This window comes from Carex rostrata, chromosome 2 (assembly GCF_964058835.1).
Source record: "Carex rostrata chromosome 2, lpCarRost1.2, whole genome shotgun sequence".
In the NCBI taxonomy this organism is placed as follows: Eukaryota; Viridiplantae; Streptophyta; class Magnoliopsida; order Poales; family Cyperaceae; genus Carex; species Carex rostrata.
In genome coordinates, this window is record NC_135919.1 from 10,289,860 (window position 1) to 10,310,400 (window position 20,541).

Here is a 20,541-nt window from a genome sequence, read left to right on the forward strand (position 1 = left end):
TATACTAGAGGTTTTAATATAATCTACCTGAAATTAAATTTTCTATCCTGTTCGTTTGTATCAGTAGAATAATAAGAATGCAAGAAACTTGCAGTAGATTTTATGCATACATAAATGTACAAAACAAAGTAAAAATAAAAAAAAGAACAAAACTTTTGCATTCATTAGCCCTCTAAAACAAATTATTACATGAAAAAATTTCACTCTGCTGAAATGCACTTCATGAAGTACCTCCATTGTCATGTAATTATTCTACAGGAAACAAATATCACTTACAAAATGTATTGTATGGGTTTTTGCAACCTATTCGATCTAATGTCTACAAATACAACTTTTAATTCTATAAATATGTGAGGATAAGCTAATTATAAACACAAAAACTATGTACACTGTTGCATCTTTCTCAGTATGCTTCCTTTCATATATGCTTCATTTGTACTATGTTTAGAAGTTCTCCTTGTGGAATTGGAATCTTGTGGTGGTCGTGTGGGTAAACTCATTGGACAAATCTCTCAAAACCTTTGTTAAAGTTGGAGATCCACAGTAGAACACTCCTGCATTTTCATTTAATTGACATCAATTTTATTTTTCTACAGAACTTTTATCATTCGAATGAGACTATGGTGTTATACATAGTAGCCGTGCTATGGATTCATATCTTCATTTCAAAATCCAAACAGTCGATCTGAACTGCTCAATATGACTTCCTTATGAAAATGTACTTGGAGACTTTGATTTTACATTTTTTAGAATTATTTTACTATTTTTTTAGTAGTTAGAAAATTACTTGATCTAGAGATTCTGAATTATCTCAAGTAGTGATTTTATATCTATCTAAAAAAATAGTATTTTTTTTTAAAATTTTGTGTCCAAGTATATTGTAGTATGAAGATCATGTTAAGTGGTTCGGGCCAATTGTTTGAATTTTAAAAATGAAGATAGAATGAATCCATAGTATAAACCGATCTATAATATGCATATCACCATAGCCTCACTCTATATCATTCATTAATTCAAAAGAAGTTTGCTCACCTATGCGGGAGTTCTTATGGGTATTAGCCATATCAGAGAAAACCTTTCTCCAGTTCGGCCTTGCAAAGTGTGTCCGAATCTAAAAAGCAACAAAAAATAATTAGTATTCTGTATTTTTACCTTTAAAAAAACATATACTAATTCGATAAAAATAATAGCTTACCCGGCTACCAGAGACTATATCAACGCCATTCTTGGCATGTTGAAGTTGCTGCACCATAGCGATCAGCGCAGACCGTGCATCGCCTTCTTCATACACACTTGTCAGGTAGTTGTGCATTTCAATCACATTCTGCAATAAACAAAAAATCAAACAAATTTTCCATTGAAATCAGTTTGGCTTATCGACAACAAAAAATAAGTAAGATGTGTTGAAAAACATACGTCATGATCACTTTCAGCCACATCATTCATGACACTTTTGAACCACTCGAATGAGCCTTGCTCTCTTGTTACCCAATAAAAATATGCTCTTCCAGGGCCATTGCTCCCCTGTTTCAAAATCAGGACATATTATTTTGAGAAATTTTAGATAAAATAAGGCTTGGACATGAACATGATTTTTAATCCAATAATCACCAGAACATGATTTTTCGTATTTCAATAAATAATCACCAGTGTTTTAAGTAGTTTAATTTATAGTTGTGGAGTATATGTGGTTTAGCTCACCTCATTCGATTTACTGTTGTGCAGAAGATCTTTCAATATGCTAATGAAAGGGGTTGCACCTATTCCAAGTCCGATTAGCAAAAGGATATCGTATTTCTTGTAATTTTGCGCAGGTGCACCATATGGTCCATCTATCAACAGCTTGGGAAACCTATAACCAGGGAAAAGAATCAGAAAATAATTCATCTTGGAAGCAAAGATTTGATAATTTCACTATTACAATCACCTAGTATCTTCAATCTCCGCATCAGCCACAACTGTTGTTTCCAGTCTAGTCAGTGTGGCCTTCTTGGAAGTAACTTGAGCTTCACACGACTGTATCAATATATTGTTAGTTTATCATCACATTTAACAAAAAAATTATGAATCAGACAACTTTTTTTTTAATAAAAGTCTCAAACTAACCTTTCCAAAGAGGTTTCTGAGTTCAGTTGTCCAGTCACCCAAGGTGCGTATATGTACACTCAAGTAATTATCTCCAGGTGCTGATGTAATGGAGAACGGATGCCTACAAAAATTAGGTATAATTATGAGCTTAATCAGGCTCTCTTTACAGGTTATTCTGAGATGGAAATTGAATGTTTCAATTACCATTCAAAGGGTGAGACATCTGGGCATTTTACAAACATATACATCCCACTCTTGTACTTGAAACTAGCTGGTTTCTTCATGTGAATTGATAGCACATTTCCTGGATATATTGCTGCCTGTAAAATTTTTAATTGTTACAGTTATTAAAGTTTTGTTTTCTTTAATGAATAGGTTGTGAACTTGGTAAAAAAGCAACTTGGATGCTTACCTTAACAATGCTCACACGATAGTTGTTCTCACGGAACTTCCTAATCAATCTCTCACATGCATAGAATAGCACCGGGATAGCGAGATACATCCATGTCTAACCAAATTGGGAACAAGAAGACAATTATTCTCATTTCTTACTAAAAATTTGTAAATGTAAATCAGTAGTTATTTTTAGTCGTTTGTTTTTATTTATATATTTTTCCTTTTTAGCTTTTTTCCAAACTCAGCCCAACATCATAGGTGTTTTCAGATGTACCCTGACACTTGTATTTTGTAACTACAAATAAAATCAATACAGAAGACTCGAGTTGATAAGTTCCGTGAATTGATTATGACGCCTTTGAGATCAATTAAAAAAAAAAAGAATGGGCAACATTGTATTTTCCTTTGTTTTAATGAAAGTGTTGGTTGGCATATCACCAGCTAACCTTTGAAAAAAATATGGAAAACATATACTGTCACTCTTTTAATTAAAATCACATTCATCTCGTGGGATCTATTTACAAATTGGTTTACAAATTTTGATAGATGTGCTGTGTTAATTGCAAATGTGATCAAAATTAGGTGCATTCTAAAAAGAGAAACCTTTGTATTTAAAACACTTAGACATACCGTTTTCTTGTACCACTTTTTCGTGAGGAAGATGAAGTATGAATGAACTACGAGCAGAATGTACACAAGCACGAGCAAGTGGTGCGCGTACCAAAATGCATTGAACCCGGCTAAATGGTGCAATGGTGAAGGCAACTTGACCACACTCCTCCTAAAAGAAGTAGTCGCTAGTGTGAAAGAAAATGTCATAATGATAATCATTAGGATGCCGGTGACACCTGGCACACTCTCCAAAAGAGACAAATAGGTCGGTTGCTTATAGTGGAAGTCTGAGCCAAGATAGAATTGAAATTTATCGTGTGGGCATTTGATGAGTCGGGGGAAGTCGCATGTCACATGGGCTAATGTATGGAGGGCAGTTCCTATTGCAATTGTAACAGCAATGACCTGCAGCGCCATAAGTTATAGAGTTGATGTAAGTTTACTCTTTTTCTCAGTGTTTATTCTTTTTCTATATAATTCAACAACATCTCATGCATACCTTGTGAAAATTTATATTATCATCAAAAGGTATGACCCGGCTAAGAACAGTTGACCTTAGGGTCGTCAGTGTGTTTCTACAAACAGGTACCAGAATGAGTGCCATGTTCAGTTTTAACGTCTCTGCTGCACCTTTTGCCACACATACACAATAACCCATCACCTCAAACGCAGCTTTTCTTTTGTACTGCTTGAATTTCCATGCAAATAACGATAAATTGACTGTAATCCATAGGGAAATGAGCCAGATGCGCTTCCAATGCTCATGTATGAAATCAATCGCCTTGGTTATGGACCGGTTTATTGGGTGTCGGTACTTTTTTGGGATCATGGTACGTGCCAAGCTGTTTGTTCTTTTCATAGCCTTTTCAGGTCCCTGTGCTGTTACCATGCCTCGAAGTAGCGTCTCCAGTTGCCAAATCTTCATTCATTAGAAAAACATAACTCTTACAGATGTTGAAAAACAGGAAATTAAATAATAATTACTTCATTGAAAATAAATTATTTCGGTACCTCGATATAGCCAAGATCATCTGGGTCAAGTTCCTCCATAATCAATGACGCATAGGTTGCTGCATGAGTCTTCAACCTGACTAGCTTATTTGCCGAAGCACTCAATATGATAACCTGCAAGAAAATCCAATAAAGGTATGCATTTATACCTAAAATGATAAATAGGAAAATATGTTTGCTTTATGAGAAGTATATACCTCTTTCACCTCATCTTCAGTGAGCTTTCCATCTCCATTCTTATCACACCTACAAAAAAGAAGAGAGAAGCCATGTAAATGTACAATTTTTAAAATCATTCTTTTGATTTTTCTTGAAAGATAATTGTAATAACTGTTCTCTCTCAAAAAAAAAAAAGTTATATTAATCTACATGTCAAAGAAGATCCTTAGGCGTGAGTCAAAATTTTGATCGGTCATCTCCTCCCAAAACTCTTTCAATTCTTCTTTTGTGATTCCATTTTCCGGATCTAGATTGCGGCGCCTTGCCAAGGCAACAAATAATTCTCCAGCAAACTCCTTCTCAGCCATACCTAAAAGCCAAGTGCACATTAAGCAATTGAAACTTTACTATTAGAAGTGAACTAATTAACAGTTTGTGATATATAATTGTGTTATAGTAAAAAGTAAACTTTTATTTATCAGGGAAAATGAAAAATTCTAAGGCAATATATTATAAACTTCCATGTAGTGACAGCTCCATGTTTCTGGCAATAAAGTCAAAAGAAATCTGTGTCATAAAGAACTGGACAAAATCAGTTTTAAATTTAAGATTGGTAAAATAAAAGAAAGTGGGAGATTTTTTCTAAGAGGTCCTCTGAAAAATTGCATATTTTAAATTTAACACGGGCATGATAAGCATAAAAATTAGTATGCAAGATGCAATAAGAGAATCAAATTTTGCCAAGCAACAGTAATTAAAAATGAAAAAGAAAAAATGATTTGTGCGACAGTAAATTTGTTAACTTTTCCATCAGGTCTCATTTGCTTGTGAACAAAACTACTCCAAAAGAGGGACATATTTCACCTATGTTATTTAACAAGAGATAGCCATATAAAATTAACTAACTTGCCTCTTGGGGTCATTTCTACAATTCACATTAATACAGAATTATTTGTGCGACTTTGGCGGGTCTACTTTTTTTTTTCTTTTTTCTTTTTTGGTAATGTTGGATCTATTTATTTGACAAAGTAATCAGTTCAAGTCTTCAAGATATACATCATTTGGGAACTTTTTTTTTCACATTAAAAGGAGGTTGACTTTTTTCCCTTTGAGAGAAAGCTGGCAGTTAAACAGCCATGAAATACACCAAAATTGTGCAAAAATTTCTAGAGATGTGTATATTTTTGGGGACCAACGGTGAACATAAAAATAACAAAAAGAATTTTGTTTGCACTGTTCGTTTCTTTTAACATGAGATGCACTAATATCCTGCATAAACGAACAAAAGAAGTAGTTGCCCGACTTGTACAGAAAAAAAAAAATATACTTGAACCCAGAGCCAGACCAAAAGAGGGAGAAAAATGGGTAAAGAATTTAACATAGCAGCTTTGACTTCATGCAACGCAGAGACTGTAGAATCAAAACAGCACTGCATATGGTTCATGCGCTGCATGCAGCCATAACTACTCTGTTAAAAAATCCTACCAGGAACCGAAATCAACTAAATCTGCAAATATAGTACCAAACGGTTTTCAAATGAAGGAACACCTAAAAGAGGAATCAGATCACAGTTTACAAATAGACAACAAAAAAAACAAAAACAAAGAAAGAACAAGAGTTCGCTTATGAGAAAGCAAGCTCACCAATGCACTTGCCGAAGCTCTCCTTGGCCAACCGTCCGTGCACGGCCATGTCGTCGAAGCGTTTCTCCACCGCCTTCCACCCGTCCTTGCTGTTAGTTGTCTTGTCAAGAAATCGCAACCCCTTGAGCCCCGGTTGCGCGCTCGATTGCATCCTCGTCATCTTCTTCGCCACCGTAGTCGCTGCTGTCTTCACCCCTTCCTTGAATGACATTCGCGACACCGACTTCATGAAATGCCTTGGGCCCGCCGGCCTCGGTGGTCGACCGCTATCTGTGCCTGTCAGTGGGACCTCATGGATCGGGATGCCGTAGTCATGCGAGTGGCTCGCCATAGGAGATCCGCGGTTGAGTTGGGGCAATGTACTTGGATTGAATTTTTGCGGAGGGGTGATTTGATGGTTTGTTGAGCTGAATTATTTGATTTAGTTCTTTGCGGAGAGAAAGGAGGGAGGCGAGACTTGAGAGAGAGAGAATAAGTGGATTAAATAGCCGTTTCTCTATTTGAAGACGCGCTGTTATGTGGGACATGGAAAAAGTAGAAATGGTCTCTCTCTCTCTGTATGGTTCGGTTGCTCTTAGATTTTCTCATGTGGTGTGGAGGCCAACCCTGTTGAAAGGTAGTGTTGTAAATAATGTTATGTGTTTTTTGGACGTACGTGGTAACGCTAAGTAATTAATTAAAAATAATCAGTTATAATTGAAAATAATTAATCAATTAATCAGAAAAATATGTAACAGTTTGATCACCGCTAACGAATAATCAGCTAATTAATCAATCTAAACAAACATTTTTTACAACACTGATTGAAAGAGCAAAGGAGGTTAAATATTTTCTTACACTAGACCAGAGGGAGGGAGGGGATAGGAGGGGAGGGGAGGGGAGCCGCCTAAAGAGTATTTTTAATTTGAGATTGAGAGTTATATTATTTAAATAATTTGTATACAGAGTTCAGTTTTTTTTTCTTATATTTCTTTTAAAATTTAGTATTCTGATCTAATCACCTCTCTTCTTATGTATTATCTTCTGGAGCACATAATTAGAGCATAAATATAGTGTTTTAAAGCTTAAGTAATTGATGAAGTTAATTTTGAAAATTTATCGAATTGATTTTAGACGACGGATTTAAATTATTAAAATTGATATATCTATGAGACTGTAGTGTTTACATGTCAAATTTATTAAATTTTGAATTAATTTATTTTCTGTTATTTTTATTCCTTAATTTTGTATTAAATTAATTCGAAAATATTTTATATGTAAAACTTTTACTCATAATTAAATCAGTTTTACAAATTTATTGTCTGAACTAATTCAATATTTTTTTTATTTAAGTTCACTAATATCTTGGTGAGCTGAAGAACACCTTATTTTATACATTTTCTTACTATTTAATTAATAGTTTGAACTATTTACTGTTTCGATGTAATTGTTGGACTTCAAAGGAACTTCATCCACCGACACACAAAAAAAGTGGTTGTATATTAAGTATTAACGGCGGATTCGGAGCATGCAAAGTTTAGGCTTAAAATTTTTTAATTTGATCATCTGCGAAACGAAACAGAATAAATTTATTATTATTTTTGTAATGATTTTGGTGGAATTAACAGCTGGTGTCCCCACTCCCCCATTCACCAATCATGTCGCCTTTTTTTCTCTTCTCGCGATATTAAATACTCCAATTTCTCTTCTCGCGATATCAATCCAACAGAGCACGCATTGAATCGAAAAGTTGAGATTAATTCGGATGTTCAGATCGTCTCCTTCTCTTCTCTCTGGTATCTCTGTACGATTTGGTGATCGAGGCTCCGACTTTTAGGGAGAGAGAAAGTGATCAAATCTGTTGCGCAACAATCCCTACTATCTGTTGCATCTAAATTCTAGATCCAGTTACACTCAAACTCTAAAAGGGTTGGGGGAGACTGCACTGCAGTGCGTGTCGGCCTCCCCCACCCGCCACCATACTTTTAAAATGAAAGAAAAAAGAGATGTAGCCAGTGGCAGTGGAGATTAGAAATGATAGATAATGGGTTATTAGATATTGATGTATTGAGGATTGATGTTGGTAGATGTGAACGATAGATGTAATTTTATTTTATTTAATGAATTATACTTTTTGGTCGCTGTCAAGATTTAAAAAAAAATAAGATGTTCAGATCATTCAAGTTTGAGATACTAGATGGCTTGGAGCAATCGTGTTCGAATTTGTTTTAAGTTACTTTAATTGGGTTCTAGTCCATTCAAATATCACCTTTAATCATGTTTGTGTTAGTTTTGTATAAAAAGTTAAGTTTATAGTTGATAGGTTTAGTTTAATTAGGTATATATTAGGTTAACATCGTTTTTGCATTTGATTGATTATTATTTTTATTATATGGATATATACTTGGTTTCATCAAGGTTAAGGTTATGCTTAGTTAGGGACAGAATCAAACTTTCTATAAAATATGCTCTCTCTCTAAAAAAATTTAAACACAAATAAATGCGCTCTCTCTTGAGCTAGTAACTATTCTGTTATTCTAACAAAATATTAAATTAGCGATTATTAATTTTAAAATTAGCTCTAACTTCGCTAACTCCACAATTCATCAGACGCACCACTCTTTTATCAGTTTTGGTTAGACACTAATTTTGAAACATTTTATGTTTCACAAAACAAGTGATTATTCTCTTTTCTCTTCTCTTCTCATCATAGCCGTTCTTTGTTATTTTTGGAGCAAGTTTTTAGCGTTTCAAGAAGTATAAAATTAATAACTTTTGAACCTTTTAATTTTGTATAATCTAAAATTCTAAATTTACCATTTTGAAGTGCAAATAAATTAAATGTAACCTCAAACTCACTGCTTTTAATGTTCAATTAAAAGTTAAAACTGTCTAATCAGTATATACTTGCATCTTTTAGCGTGAGAAATAATAATTCAGTCAACTATATTACAATCAGTTCTTAAAATACAACTGCTGTATACTATAGAACATAACTAATAAGTCCAATTGTCATTTGGAATTACAATTTTGTTGGATTCATATGGATCGGATAAATTTATAAACATGTTTTAAAAGGAATAATGACATTGATAAAGTTGCATTAACTTCGTGTAACACATAAATTATATGCTTTTATTATTATTTTGACTCTATTATATGTGCGTTTTATTAAGTGAAAACAACAATGTTAGTATCTTTATCCGTTACAGAGGCATCTATCGGTTGGACTAATTATAATGACTCTTTACATGATCTTTCCACATGCACAAAAAATATGTTGAGATGGTCGCAATTTACATCATATACCTCATGTTTGGTTGTGGTCTAAATAGGGGTGAAAACGGATCGAATACGGATCGGATAGTGATAAAACCATATTCGTATCCGTTTTGATTTTTCCGATACGGATACGAATCGGATATTAATCGGATACGAATACGGATCGGATATTAATCGAATACGAATACGAATCGAATATTAGTCGAATACAAATACGAATACGGATATAAATCGAATTTCTAATTCGGATATATATATTACAACAAGATTGTATAACATCAGTGGAGTGAATTAAAATTTTTAATTGTAAAACAACAAGTATCCACATTTGAAATCAGAACAAAACTAATTAACTAATGTGTTTATTTAATAAAAATAAAATGACCCATCATAAACAATAAATTACATCAAAACTCAATTAATTAAATGAGAAAATAATTAAAAAAATGATTATTAGTATTTTTGAAAATTTATTATGGATTTTTAAACCTAAGATTTAACTTAATGAGAGAAATAAAAATCCGAAAAATCCGGATATCCGAAAAATTATCCGATTATCCGAAAAATATATCCGAAAAATGAAAAATTCGGATATCCGAAAAATCAACGTATCCGGATTCGGATAATTATCCGAATCCGTATTCGCTTCCAAAATTAAAACCGAATTCGTATCCGTATCCGGATAAATCATATCCGTATCCGTATTCGTATCCGACTATCCGAATCCGAAAAATTCGAATACGAATCCGAATTCGGTCGGATAATATCCGACCCGTTTTCACCCCTAGGTCTAAAGCTAAGGAGGCCTAAATTGGTTATTCCAACTTAGGCCGGTTTAAATTATTCATGTTTGATTGAGGCCTAAAGTTAAATTATAGTTTAAACTATTCCTTGTTTGGTTAGAATTGGTAGAGGACTAAAGTTTTGAAAGCCTAAATTGGTTAATTATTTATAATAAGATTTTAATTATATAATATTAATATATTAATAATAATTGTAATATATTATATATTATTATAAATTTTATTTAATATATTAATAATATAAAATATTAATTATATATTAATAATAATTATTAATAATAAAATACTAATTATATAATTATAAATTAATAATAATTATTAATAAAAAGATACTAATTATATAATCTTATTAAAATAATTATTTAATGTATTAACAATAGAAAATATTAATTATATAATTATATATTAATATTAAGATACTAATTATATAATATTAATATATCAATAACACCTATAAAATATTATAATATTATTATAATAATAATTTACTATATTAACAATATTAATTATTAATTATATAATTATTATTAATGATAAGATACTAATTATATAATATTAATATATTAATAACAACTATAATATATTGTAATATTATTTTAATAATTATTTAATGCATTAACAATATAACATATTAATTATATAATTACATATTAATAATAATTATGAATAAGAAAATATTAATATATTATAATATTATTATAATAATTATTTAATATTTTAACAATATAGGATATTAATTATATAATTATATGTTAATAATAATTATTAATAATAAGATACTAATTATATAATATTAATATATTATTATAATATTATTATAATAATTATTTAATATATTACTAATATAACATATTAATTATATAGTTATATATCGTTAATAAGATACTAATTACACAATATTAATATATTAATAATAACTATAATATATTACAATATTATATAATAATTATTTAATATATTACCAATATAACATAATAATTATATAATTATTTTATTAATAATAATTATTAATAAAAGGATATTAATTATATAATATTATTATAGTAATTATTTAATATATTAACAATATAAGATATTAATTATACAATTTTATACTAATAATTATTAATAATAATATACTAATTATATACAAATAAAATACTATTATAATCATTCAAGTTAAGCCACGAGGTGAAATAAAAATTAAACCACCATGTGAGGTGGTTTAATTTAGGCCGGCCTAAAGATCAGCTTATGCCATCTTAGTCCAGCTCAATTAAGACACGTTTGGTGGAATAACGAGGCCTAAACTCTTCATTCCACCCTTTAGGCCACAACCAAACATAGTGATAATGTAAATGAAGAGCAACGCAAGGAACTCAAATTTCATATTTTTGTTTCTCTAGGAAAAATCCGAAGAAAGGATGCGAAGTCCATTATTTACAAAAAGAAAGATGAAGATTTTATCTTCTAAATTTCAATATTCATATATAACTGTTATCTGAATTTCAAACTTGCAACCTTTTACACAAATGATATTTTTCTTTATCATTACACTAAAGATTTTGTTCTCATTGCGATCTATGAAGAAATAATGGGTTTTTATGTGATCTACATTGAATTCATATAACCTAAGGTAACTCAAATTTTGAGTTTAGATTCGGACCATCTGATGTGCTTTGGTACAGGTATTAAAGGAGCCCTGTGCATTTCACCTCAAATTAAAATGGTCCGAATTCTAATTGAACAATCTAAATCTAAACTCAAAATTTGAAGTGGGTATGATCCCGTTGATTTCCATTACTAAACGAAAACCATATTATATTATTTGTAGACCCGGTACCAAAACTGGTACCAACAATGATAAGTCAAAATGATATATGTTGAAACCTAGGGTTTGTAGTGTAAATTAAGCCGAGTTTTGTTGAAATTAGAATTTAATTAGGTTAGAAATGTGTAAACGTTCAAGTTACTGCCCTAGTTGTGTTTATTTTGTAGGCAATCAAGTGCTTGGAGCTTAACGGAGAAAGATGAATTATCTGGAGCAAGACAGCACGAAGTCTGGCGAATTTTCTCTTTTATTGCGGGCCACAATTAATTTATTGCGGGCCGCAACCAACCCAGACAGAACAGCTTCCAGCCTGAATTTTCTGCGTTTTTATTGCGGCCCGCAACCAAGCTTATTGCGGCCCGCAATGGATCACTCAGCCCTCATTCCAGGCGATTTTATAATTTATTGCGGCCCGCAAGGAATTTATTGCGGCTCGCAATAAACAGTTCCAGAACGATATTTTTGCTATTATTAGTTGTTTTTATTTCTGGAAGAAGGAACTGTTTTTAAGGACGAATTTTAGACATTAGAAAGAGAAAAAAAAAGCAGAGGAGAATAGGGAGAAAAAGGAGAGACAAAAGGAAGGAGAAGAAGATAGCGAATTCTTCGAGCGGTTATATTGATTTCTTTCTTTTAGAACTCTCTTACTTGTTTATTCTCTTTTGTGCTTTAGCCATGATCGGCTAAGGTCATTTCTAGGGTTGATTAGGGTTATGCTTGAAACTTGTGTCATGAATTAGTTGATTTTATATTATATTTACTTGTTCCTTGGTATGATCTATTCTTTATATTATTTGATTGTGATGACTTAATCGAAATTGCATGAAACCCTAGGATTTGGTATTTGCAATCGAGAGATTGAATATTTAGTCCTAACCATAAAGAATAGGGTATTTGATAGGCTAAGTACCGAGAGGCGACGCTTGTCTTATACGGGCTTTACCCGATAGGTTAGAAAATTGTACTAAGTACCGAGAGGTGATGAATAGCTTTCTACATCAATTGGGACAGTTAAGGACTTAATGACTTTGGATTAGTGTAACCAAGTACCGAGAGGTGACATTTATACTAATTTAAAGATGGTATTAATATAGAGATATCACTTTATACCTATAACATTCAACTGTGCCTTCATAATTATAAGAACAACTTTAATAAATCAATTAACCGTGACATTAGTGGATAGGAACCCTAAGAAACCCTAATTCCTCATTCTTGCTTAAAAATCACATTTTGACCTTAGAATTTAGTTAATTCAGTTTGATCACTGATAAACAAACATAAACCATTTTAATTCACTTTTACTAAATTAAATAGCTAGGTTATAACTAATATTCCAAATTGTCCCTGTGGAGACGATCCCTAAGTACTCTTCGATAAGGTTGTACACTTGCAACCAAATTGAGCGCATTTTAGGAATTATTACTTGTGTAGTAAAATTCACATCAAGTTTTTGGCGCCGTTGCCGGGGACAACGGTGAATATTATTTCAGACCTAAGTAATTTAGTTAGTAATTGTTTTTAATTTTCTTTTATTTCCTTTCTCATTTTTTCAGGTTGAAATCTGGCAGAGGAACCACCAACTCCGGACGCCACAGATTTGGTTGAGTGGTTTTCAAGGAAAGGATCAACTCATCTTTTCTACGAGAGAAGAAACAAGCATCCAACAAGGGGACCTTTCTTACCCTTGAATCCACGCCGGTTAGACATGTCGGCCGGAAATGATGACGCTAGGTTTCAAAACCTTCAAAGAGAAAGGGATCGGATGGCCAATGAACTTCAACGCTTGAGGGCAGCTAATGTGGAAAGAGAAAATCATGAAGCAGCCGATGCCAACCGCCCTTTGAGAGACTTTACGGCACCTAGGGCTGAGGAAATCCACCTTGGGTACACGGCACCTACTATCAATGCGGAGGAATATCAAATTCCTCCTGCATGGGTTAGCATGGTGCAGCGCAATCTTTTCCATGGTTTGCCTCATGAAGATGCTACACAACACTTAGCCAACTTTGAAGAAATCTGCAGTACAATCAAGGTACAAACTGTTTCTCCTGATGATCTTAAAGTAATGGCTTTCACTTTTTCCCTTGCAGACAAGGCTAAAGGTTGGATAAGGGGACAACGGCCCGAGAACATGAACACTTGGCCTAAGGTGGCGAATGCTTTCCTCAACAAGTTCTTTCCACCATCAAAAACAAACTGCTTGCGCCATCAAATCCACAATTTCCGACAAAAAGGAGATGAAACCATGAGCGAGGCGTGGGAAAGATTTCAAGAATTGCAGAGGTGCTGTCCCCATCATGGGATAGAAGGGTGGAATTTATTGCAAATTTTCTACAATAGCCTCATGCCACACGACAAAGGCATGCTAGATGCAGCCGCTGGAGGTAGCCTCATGAACAAGGGGGCTATTGATGGATACAAGTTGGTGGATGACATGGCTCTCAATCAAAGCCAATGGCACAACCCTAGGGAGACCCCGATCATCCTGCAACGGGGAATGAAGGAGGTGAATTCGAATTCAAATATGGCCGCAGAAATTGCCGCTTTAAATCGCAAAATTGATCAAATGAGCGTAAATTCGGTAAACTATCCCTCTTCTCTTCCTTGTTCAATTTGTGGTGGAACCGACCATTTAGCAATCAATTGTGATATAAGTAATGAGGTTAGTCATGAGGAAGTTAATGCCATAAACCAAGGCAATTTCAAACCGAATAACAATCCTTACTCCAATACCTACAATCCCGGTTGGAGAAATCACCCAAACTTTGCGTGGAGACAAAATGACCAAAATAGCCAAGGTAACTCAAACTTTAATAGACCAAATCAAGGTTATGGTAACCAACGGTATAATTCTAACGCACAATCAAAATCCAATCTTGAATTAATGATGGAGACTTTCATGACAAGTCAAAATCAAAAATTCGATGAATTGACCAAAAAGGTAGAAATGTTGGCAACCCAAAACAAATTGCTTGAAAACCAAGTTGCACAACAAGCTACCCAATTCTCTCACCAACCGGGCTCCCTTCCACCAAAACCTGAGAGCAACCCCAGGGATGTCAAGGCGGTTAGGCACATGCTTCGCAGCGGGACGCAGTACGAGGATCCACCCATCCCAGAGGACGCCTATGTACAGCCGCGAGGTGAAGGGACACGAAGCAATGATGATCACATCTCCACACATGAGGATTCCGCCTCAAAGGAAGCAACACCAATTGTACCAAGTGATCATGCCAATCAAGCAAAACCGTCTCAAGATGAGCCGCCAAAGGTAAGTGCACAGGTACCTCTCTATATCCCTCCTCACAAATATGCACCTTTTCCTGGTAGATTCAAGAATGAGAAGACCGACAAACAATTTGCCAAATTTCTTGAATTGATGAAACAATTGCATGTGAACCTACCATTGACTGAGGTAATGACCCAAATGCCAGTTTACACCAAATTTTTCAAAGACATTCTTTCAAATAGGCGTAAACTTGAGGAAGTACAAATGGTATCCTTAGACACAAACTGTAGTGCCATGGTAATGAATGAATTGCCCAAAAAGTTGGATGATCCGGGTAAATTTTCCATACCATGTTCTATCGGAAATGTCCAATTCAAACGTGCACTATGTGATCTAGGAGCTAGTGTAAGTCTCATGCCCAAGTCGGTCTATGATAGGTTAGGTGTAGGGGAACTTAAGCCAACCAGAATTTCTCTTTAATTGGCAGACCAATCAGTTAAGTTACCCCTAGGAGTGGTGGAAGATTTACCGATCCAAATTGGCAAGTTCTTTGTACCAATTGATTTTGTTGTGGTTGACATGGATGAGGATACTCATACACCACTTTTGTTGGGTAGACCATTTCTCAATACAGCAAAAGCTGTGATCTATGTCCATGATGGAATTATAACAATGAATATTGGTGAAGAAAAATTGACATTTGACATCAAAAGATCGATGAGATATCCATCTAACGATCAAAGCGTGTTTAGTGTTGAGATTCTTGACAGGTTTTTAGATGAAGAACTCAGGTACAACTTGGAGAAGGGTTCCTTTGAGTATTGGATGGATCAGGAGTGCGAAAAATCCGACCAAACGAGTTCTGTAGACCTTATTGCGGCCCGCAATGACAGTTATTGCGGCCCGCAACCAATCCAGACAGAGACTCTGCAGAAATCCAAATTTATTGCGGCCCGCAATAACCCTTCTCAGATTGACAAAAAGCCTATTTTGAGCCCAATTCTTCAGGTTTCAACTATCGAAACCCTTCCAAACTTTGCCGAAACCTTGGAGGACGCACCCAAAGTAGAACTCAAGCCTATACCTTCGACCTTACGCTACGAATACCTTGGCCCGAACCAAACTTACCTTGTTATTGTTAATGCATCCCTGGACCAAGGCCAAACCGACCAACTCTTGAAAATTTTGAGGAAGCACAAAAAGGCCATTGGTTACACCATAGATGACCTCAAAGGAATCAACCCTTCCATTTGCATGCACCGCATCCTCATGGAGGAAGGACACAAGCTAACCATTGAAGGACAGCGAAGATTGAACCCGAACCTTAGTGAGGTGGTGCGAAAAGAGATCCAAAAGCTCCTTGATGCTGGCATCATCTATTCAATCTCCGACAGCAAATGGGTGAGCCCAATTCACGTGGTGCCAAAGAAGGGAGGGACAACAGTGATAGAAGGGGAGAATGGCGAACCGATTGCAACACGACTCGTGACGGAATGGCGCATGTGCATCGACTATCGAAAGCTCAATATCGGCACGCGCAAGGATCACTTTCCTCTTCCGTTCATTGATCAATTGCTTGAACGGCTAGCTAAGCATTCTTTCTTTTGTTATCTTGATGGTTATAGTGGGTTCTTTCAAATACCAATTCATCCTGATGACCAAGAAAAGACCACTTTCACTTGTCCATACGGTACCTTTGCATATCGTAGGATGCCCTTTGGTTTGTGCAATGCACCTGCAACATTTCAAAGGGCTATGATGGGCATATTTTCTGACCTAATTGATAAATCTATGGAAGTTTTCATGGATGACTTCTCGGTTTATGGTACCACTTTTGATGAATGTTTGCTAAACTTGATGTGAATTTTACTACACAAGTAATAATTCCTAAAATGCGCTCAATTTGGTTGCAAGTGTACAACCTTATCGAAGAGTACTTAGGGATCGTCTCCACAGGGACAATTTGGAATATTAGTTATAACCTAGCTATTTAATTTAGTAAAAGTGAATTAAAATGGTTTATGTTTGTTTATCGGTGATCAAACTGAATTAACTAAATTCTAAGGTCAAAATGTGATTTTTAAGCAAGAATGAGGAATTAGGGTTTCTTAGGGTTCCTATCCACTAATGTCACGGTTAATTGATTTATTAAAGTTGTTCTTATAATTATGAAGGCACAGTTGAATGTTATAGGTATAAAGTGATATCTCTATATTAATACCATCTTTAAATTAGTATAAATGTCACCTCTCGGTACTTGGTTACACTAATCCAAAGTCATTAAGTCCTTAACTGTCCCGATTGATGTAGAAAGCTATTCATCACCTCTCGGTACTTAGTACAATTTTCTAACCTATCGGGTAAAGCCCGTATAAGACAAGCGTCGCCTCTCGGTACTTAGCCTATCAAATACCCTATTCTTTATGGTCAGGACTAAATATTCAATCTCTCGATTGCAAATACCAAATCCTAGGGTTTCATGCAATTTCGATTAAGTCATCACAATCAAATAATATAAAGAATAGATCATACCAAGGAACAAGTAAATATAATATAAAATCAACTAATTCATGACACAAGTTTCAAGCATAACCCTAATCAACCCTAGAAATGACCTTAGCCGATCATGGCTAAAGCACAAAAGAGAATAAACAAGTAAGAGAGTTCTAAAAGAAAGAAATCAATATAACCGCTCGAAGAATTCGCTATCTTCTTCTCCTTCCTTTTGTCTCTCCTTTTTCTCCCTATTCTCCTCTGCTTTTTTTTCTCTCGTAGAAAAGATGAGTTGATCCTTTCCTTGAAAACCACTCAACCAAATCTCTGGCGTCCGGAGTTGGTGGTTCCTCTGCCAGATTTCAACCTGAAAAAATGAGAAAGGAAATAAAAGAAAATTAAAAACAATTACTAACTAAATTACTTAGGTCTGAAATAATATTCAAGCGGGTCACAAGCGCGTCCTCGACTTGCATGAACTTGAGGAAATCCGCCTCAGCGCATATGAGAATGCCAAAATTTACAAGGAGAAAACGAAACAATGGCATGACAAGCACATCATAAGAAGGGAGTTTAATATTCGTGATTATGTTTTATTGTTCAATTCACGTTTTAAACTCTTTGCAGGAAAACTTAAATCCTAATGGAGCGGCCCGTTTCAGGTGAAACGCGTGTTTGAACATGGGGCGGTAGAAATCTGGAGCGAACGAACTGGCGCATTTAAAGTCAATGGCCAGAGGCTCAAGGTGTACAATCATGGAGAACCGGTTGAAGGGAAGATTAGCATCTCCCTTACCGATGCACAAACGAACTAGAAGAGGAGAGTCAAGCTCGAGACGATAAACAAGCGCTTCTTGGGAGGCAACCCAAGCAATTTACCTTTTTGCATGTTTAGATTTCTTTTTCTTTTCTTTTTTTAAAAAAAAAATATATATATATTATTTTGCATTTAGATAGGTTAGTTTAGGTGTTTCAGAAGATTTCAGGCTTCTTTGCGGTCCGCAATTAATTTATTGCGGGCCGCAATCAAGCAGTCAGAGACTTCTGAAGCTTAAAGTTGCAATTCTGGGTGAATTGCGGTCCACAATTAATTTATTGCGGGCCGCAATAAGACAGTCAGCGCAAAAAAAAAAAAAAAATTTAAATTTCAGGTTCATTGCGGTCCGTAACCAACCTATTGCGGCCCGCAATGGAGGCCCAACAGGCGTGAAATTGTGATAAAAGGGGGGGCTTTTCTGCAAAAACTTCACCTCTCCCTCTCCGCCTTTTCTTTCTTTCTCCATCCCTTTCTCCATCTCTCTTTCTCTCACATCTCTCCATCTCTCTTTCTCTCACATCTCTCCACTCTCTCTCTCTCAATCACCCTCTCCATCCCTTTCTCTCTCTCTCTCTACAAAAGCCAAACCATCTCTCTCTTAATACTTCACCGATCAGCCGCTGCCTCTCCACCGCGCGTATTGCGGCCCGCAACACCGGCTTTTACGGCCCGCAACCAAGCTGTCAGGATGCCTTCCTCTTCACCTTTCACGAAGACCCATTGCGGCCCGCAATTCCATTTATTGCGGTCCGCAACGAAGAAGACAGAGGCGATTTCTGAGATCTCCACGTCCATTGCGGCCCGCAATAAGTTAAACAGAAGGCATTTCCTTGCTGATTTTGCTGGAATTTTGGTGCATCGACTCGGTACTTGGACTTCTCAGTTGCTCTACTCGACTCCATCACTTCACATTGGTTTGATTGCACACATTTGGTTGTATCTCAAACTCTCTTTAATTTCAATTGCTTGAATTGAATCATATTGGTAAATTGTGAATTACCCAAATTGAAAAAAATTGTGAATTGTGATTCAACCGACCAAATTGGTAATTGAATTGAGTGTGAATTGTATTTGAATTGAACCAACTGAACACCAACCATGCCACCAAAAACAAAGAACAAGGGTAAGGCGGTAGCAGAGGATGACTTCATCCCCTCAAAGCGTTCCAAACAATATAGGGGAGGAGCCAATACCACTAGTGGATCTGGTGATATCGAAATGTCTGACCAACCTGACTGGACCACTTTACCTCAAAGTCAGTGGCCTGAAAACCGTGAATCTGACTATGGTCTTAGGTTTGTGCATCCAAAAGCACGAGAAAATTTTCAGATTCTTAAGACCAAAAAGGTTGTCCAACCCAAGTACGTTCACATACCTACCCTTCAGCAGTTGGGCATTTTAGATGAGGTTCAGTCCCTTATGTCTTCCCTTGGTATTTGGGACTATTGTACCAGACCATTTCCTGCGTACCGCACTTTAACTTATGAGTTTTTATCTACTCTTCACATGGAGGATGATACTTTATTGCAGTACTATTTAGACGGTGCAGAGTACCAGATAACAATTGAGGAACTCAGCAACCTCCTGGGGTTCCCTCACCAGCCTGAGGCAGTGACTGTGCCTAATTGGGAGCCGGACTCAAATTTTTACGAATTCTCCTGCCAGCTGATTGGTGGTCCTCGGCGGACTTACAAGGCCAGTCAGATCAGCCACCCGGTGTTTCGCTACATCCAGCGTGCTCTCGCCTTCACTATCTTTGCGCGCGGTGAGACGGTGGGTACCATGGGCGAGTGCGAGACATACTTCATCTATGCCATGATCCATGCTCTGACCAGTCCCGAGAAATTACCCCCACGTTGGCAGCTTCTTCATTGACAACCTCTTGAACGTGCGGACAAATGCCACTCCGGGCGGTATGATCTCATGCGGTGGCTTTGTGACTCGTCTTGCCATTTACCATGGGGTCATTCCTGCAGACGGGCCAGTTTACAAAGTCCCTGCCCACCGCCTCCAAAAACAAACCGAGTTCATTGACATGGGATATCTTCAGTCGGCTGGCATTTTCTCTCACATTGGAAACTCCTTCTTCTTCATCTCCAGCGGTCGGCAGATTCCTATGCCTTTGCCGATACCGGTCGATAGGGCGGATCCCTCCACTTGGATTCTGCCCCTTAATATGGCACAACCACACCATCCTGCCGCACAATCCGCTGTTG

General features: G+C 35.7%; 1 protein-coding gene across 1 annotated transcript; it reads right to left on the minus strand.

Annotated features, from left to right (window-relative positions):
- Positions 1–185: 185 nt before the first annotated feature.
- Positions 186–6,389, minus strand: LOC144573953 (putative respiratory burst oxidase homolog protein H). Its single transcript, XM_078323740.1, has 15 exons — positions 5,910–6,389; positions 4,477–4,636; positions 4,305–4,353; positions 4,108–4,221; positions 3,596–4,015; positions 3,115–3,501; positions 2,501–2,596; positions 2,293–2,408; positions 2,107–2,209; positions 1,928–2,016; positions 1,702–1,852; positions 1,417–1,524; positions 1,196–1,324; positions 1,033–1,111; positions 186–554 (listed from the first exon to the last, which is right to left on the minus strand). The coding sequence occupies exons 1-15, from the start codon at positions 6,238–6,240 to the stop codon at positions 445–447; spliced, it is 2,442 nt and encodes an 813-aa protein (XP_078179866.1). The 5' UTR covers positions 6,241–6,389; the 3' UTR covers positions 186–444.
- Between the last annotated feature and the right edge of the window lie 14,152 nt (positions 6,390–20,541).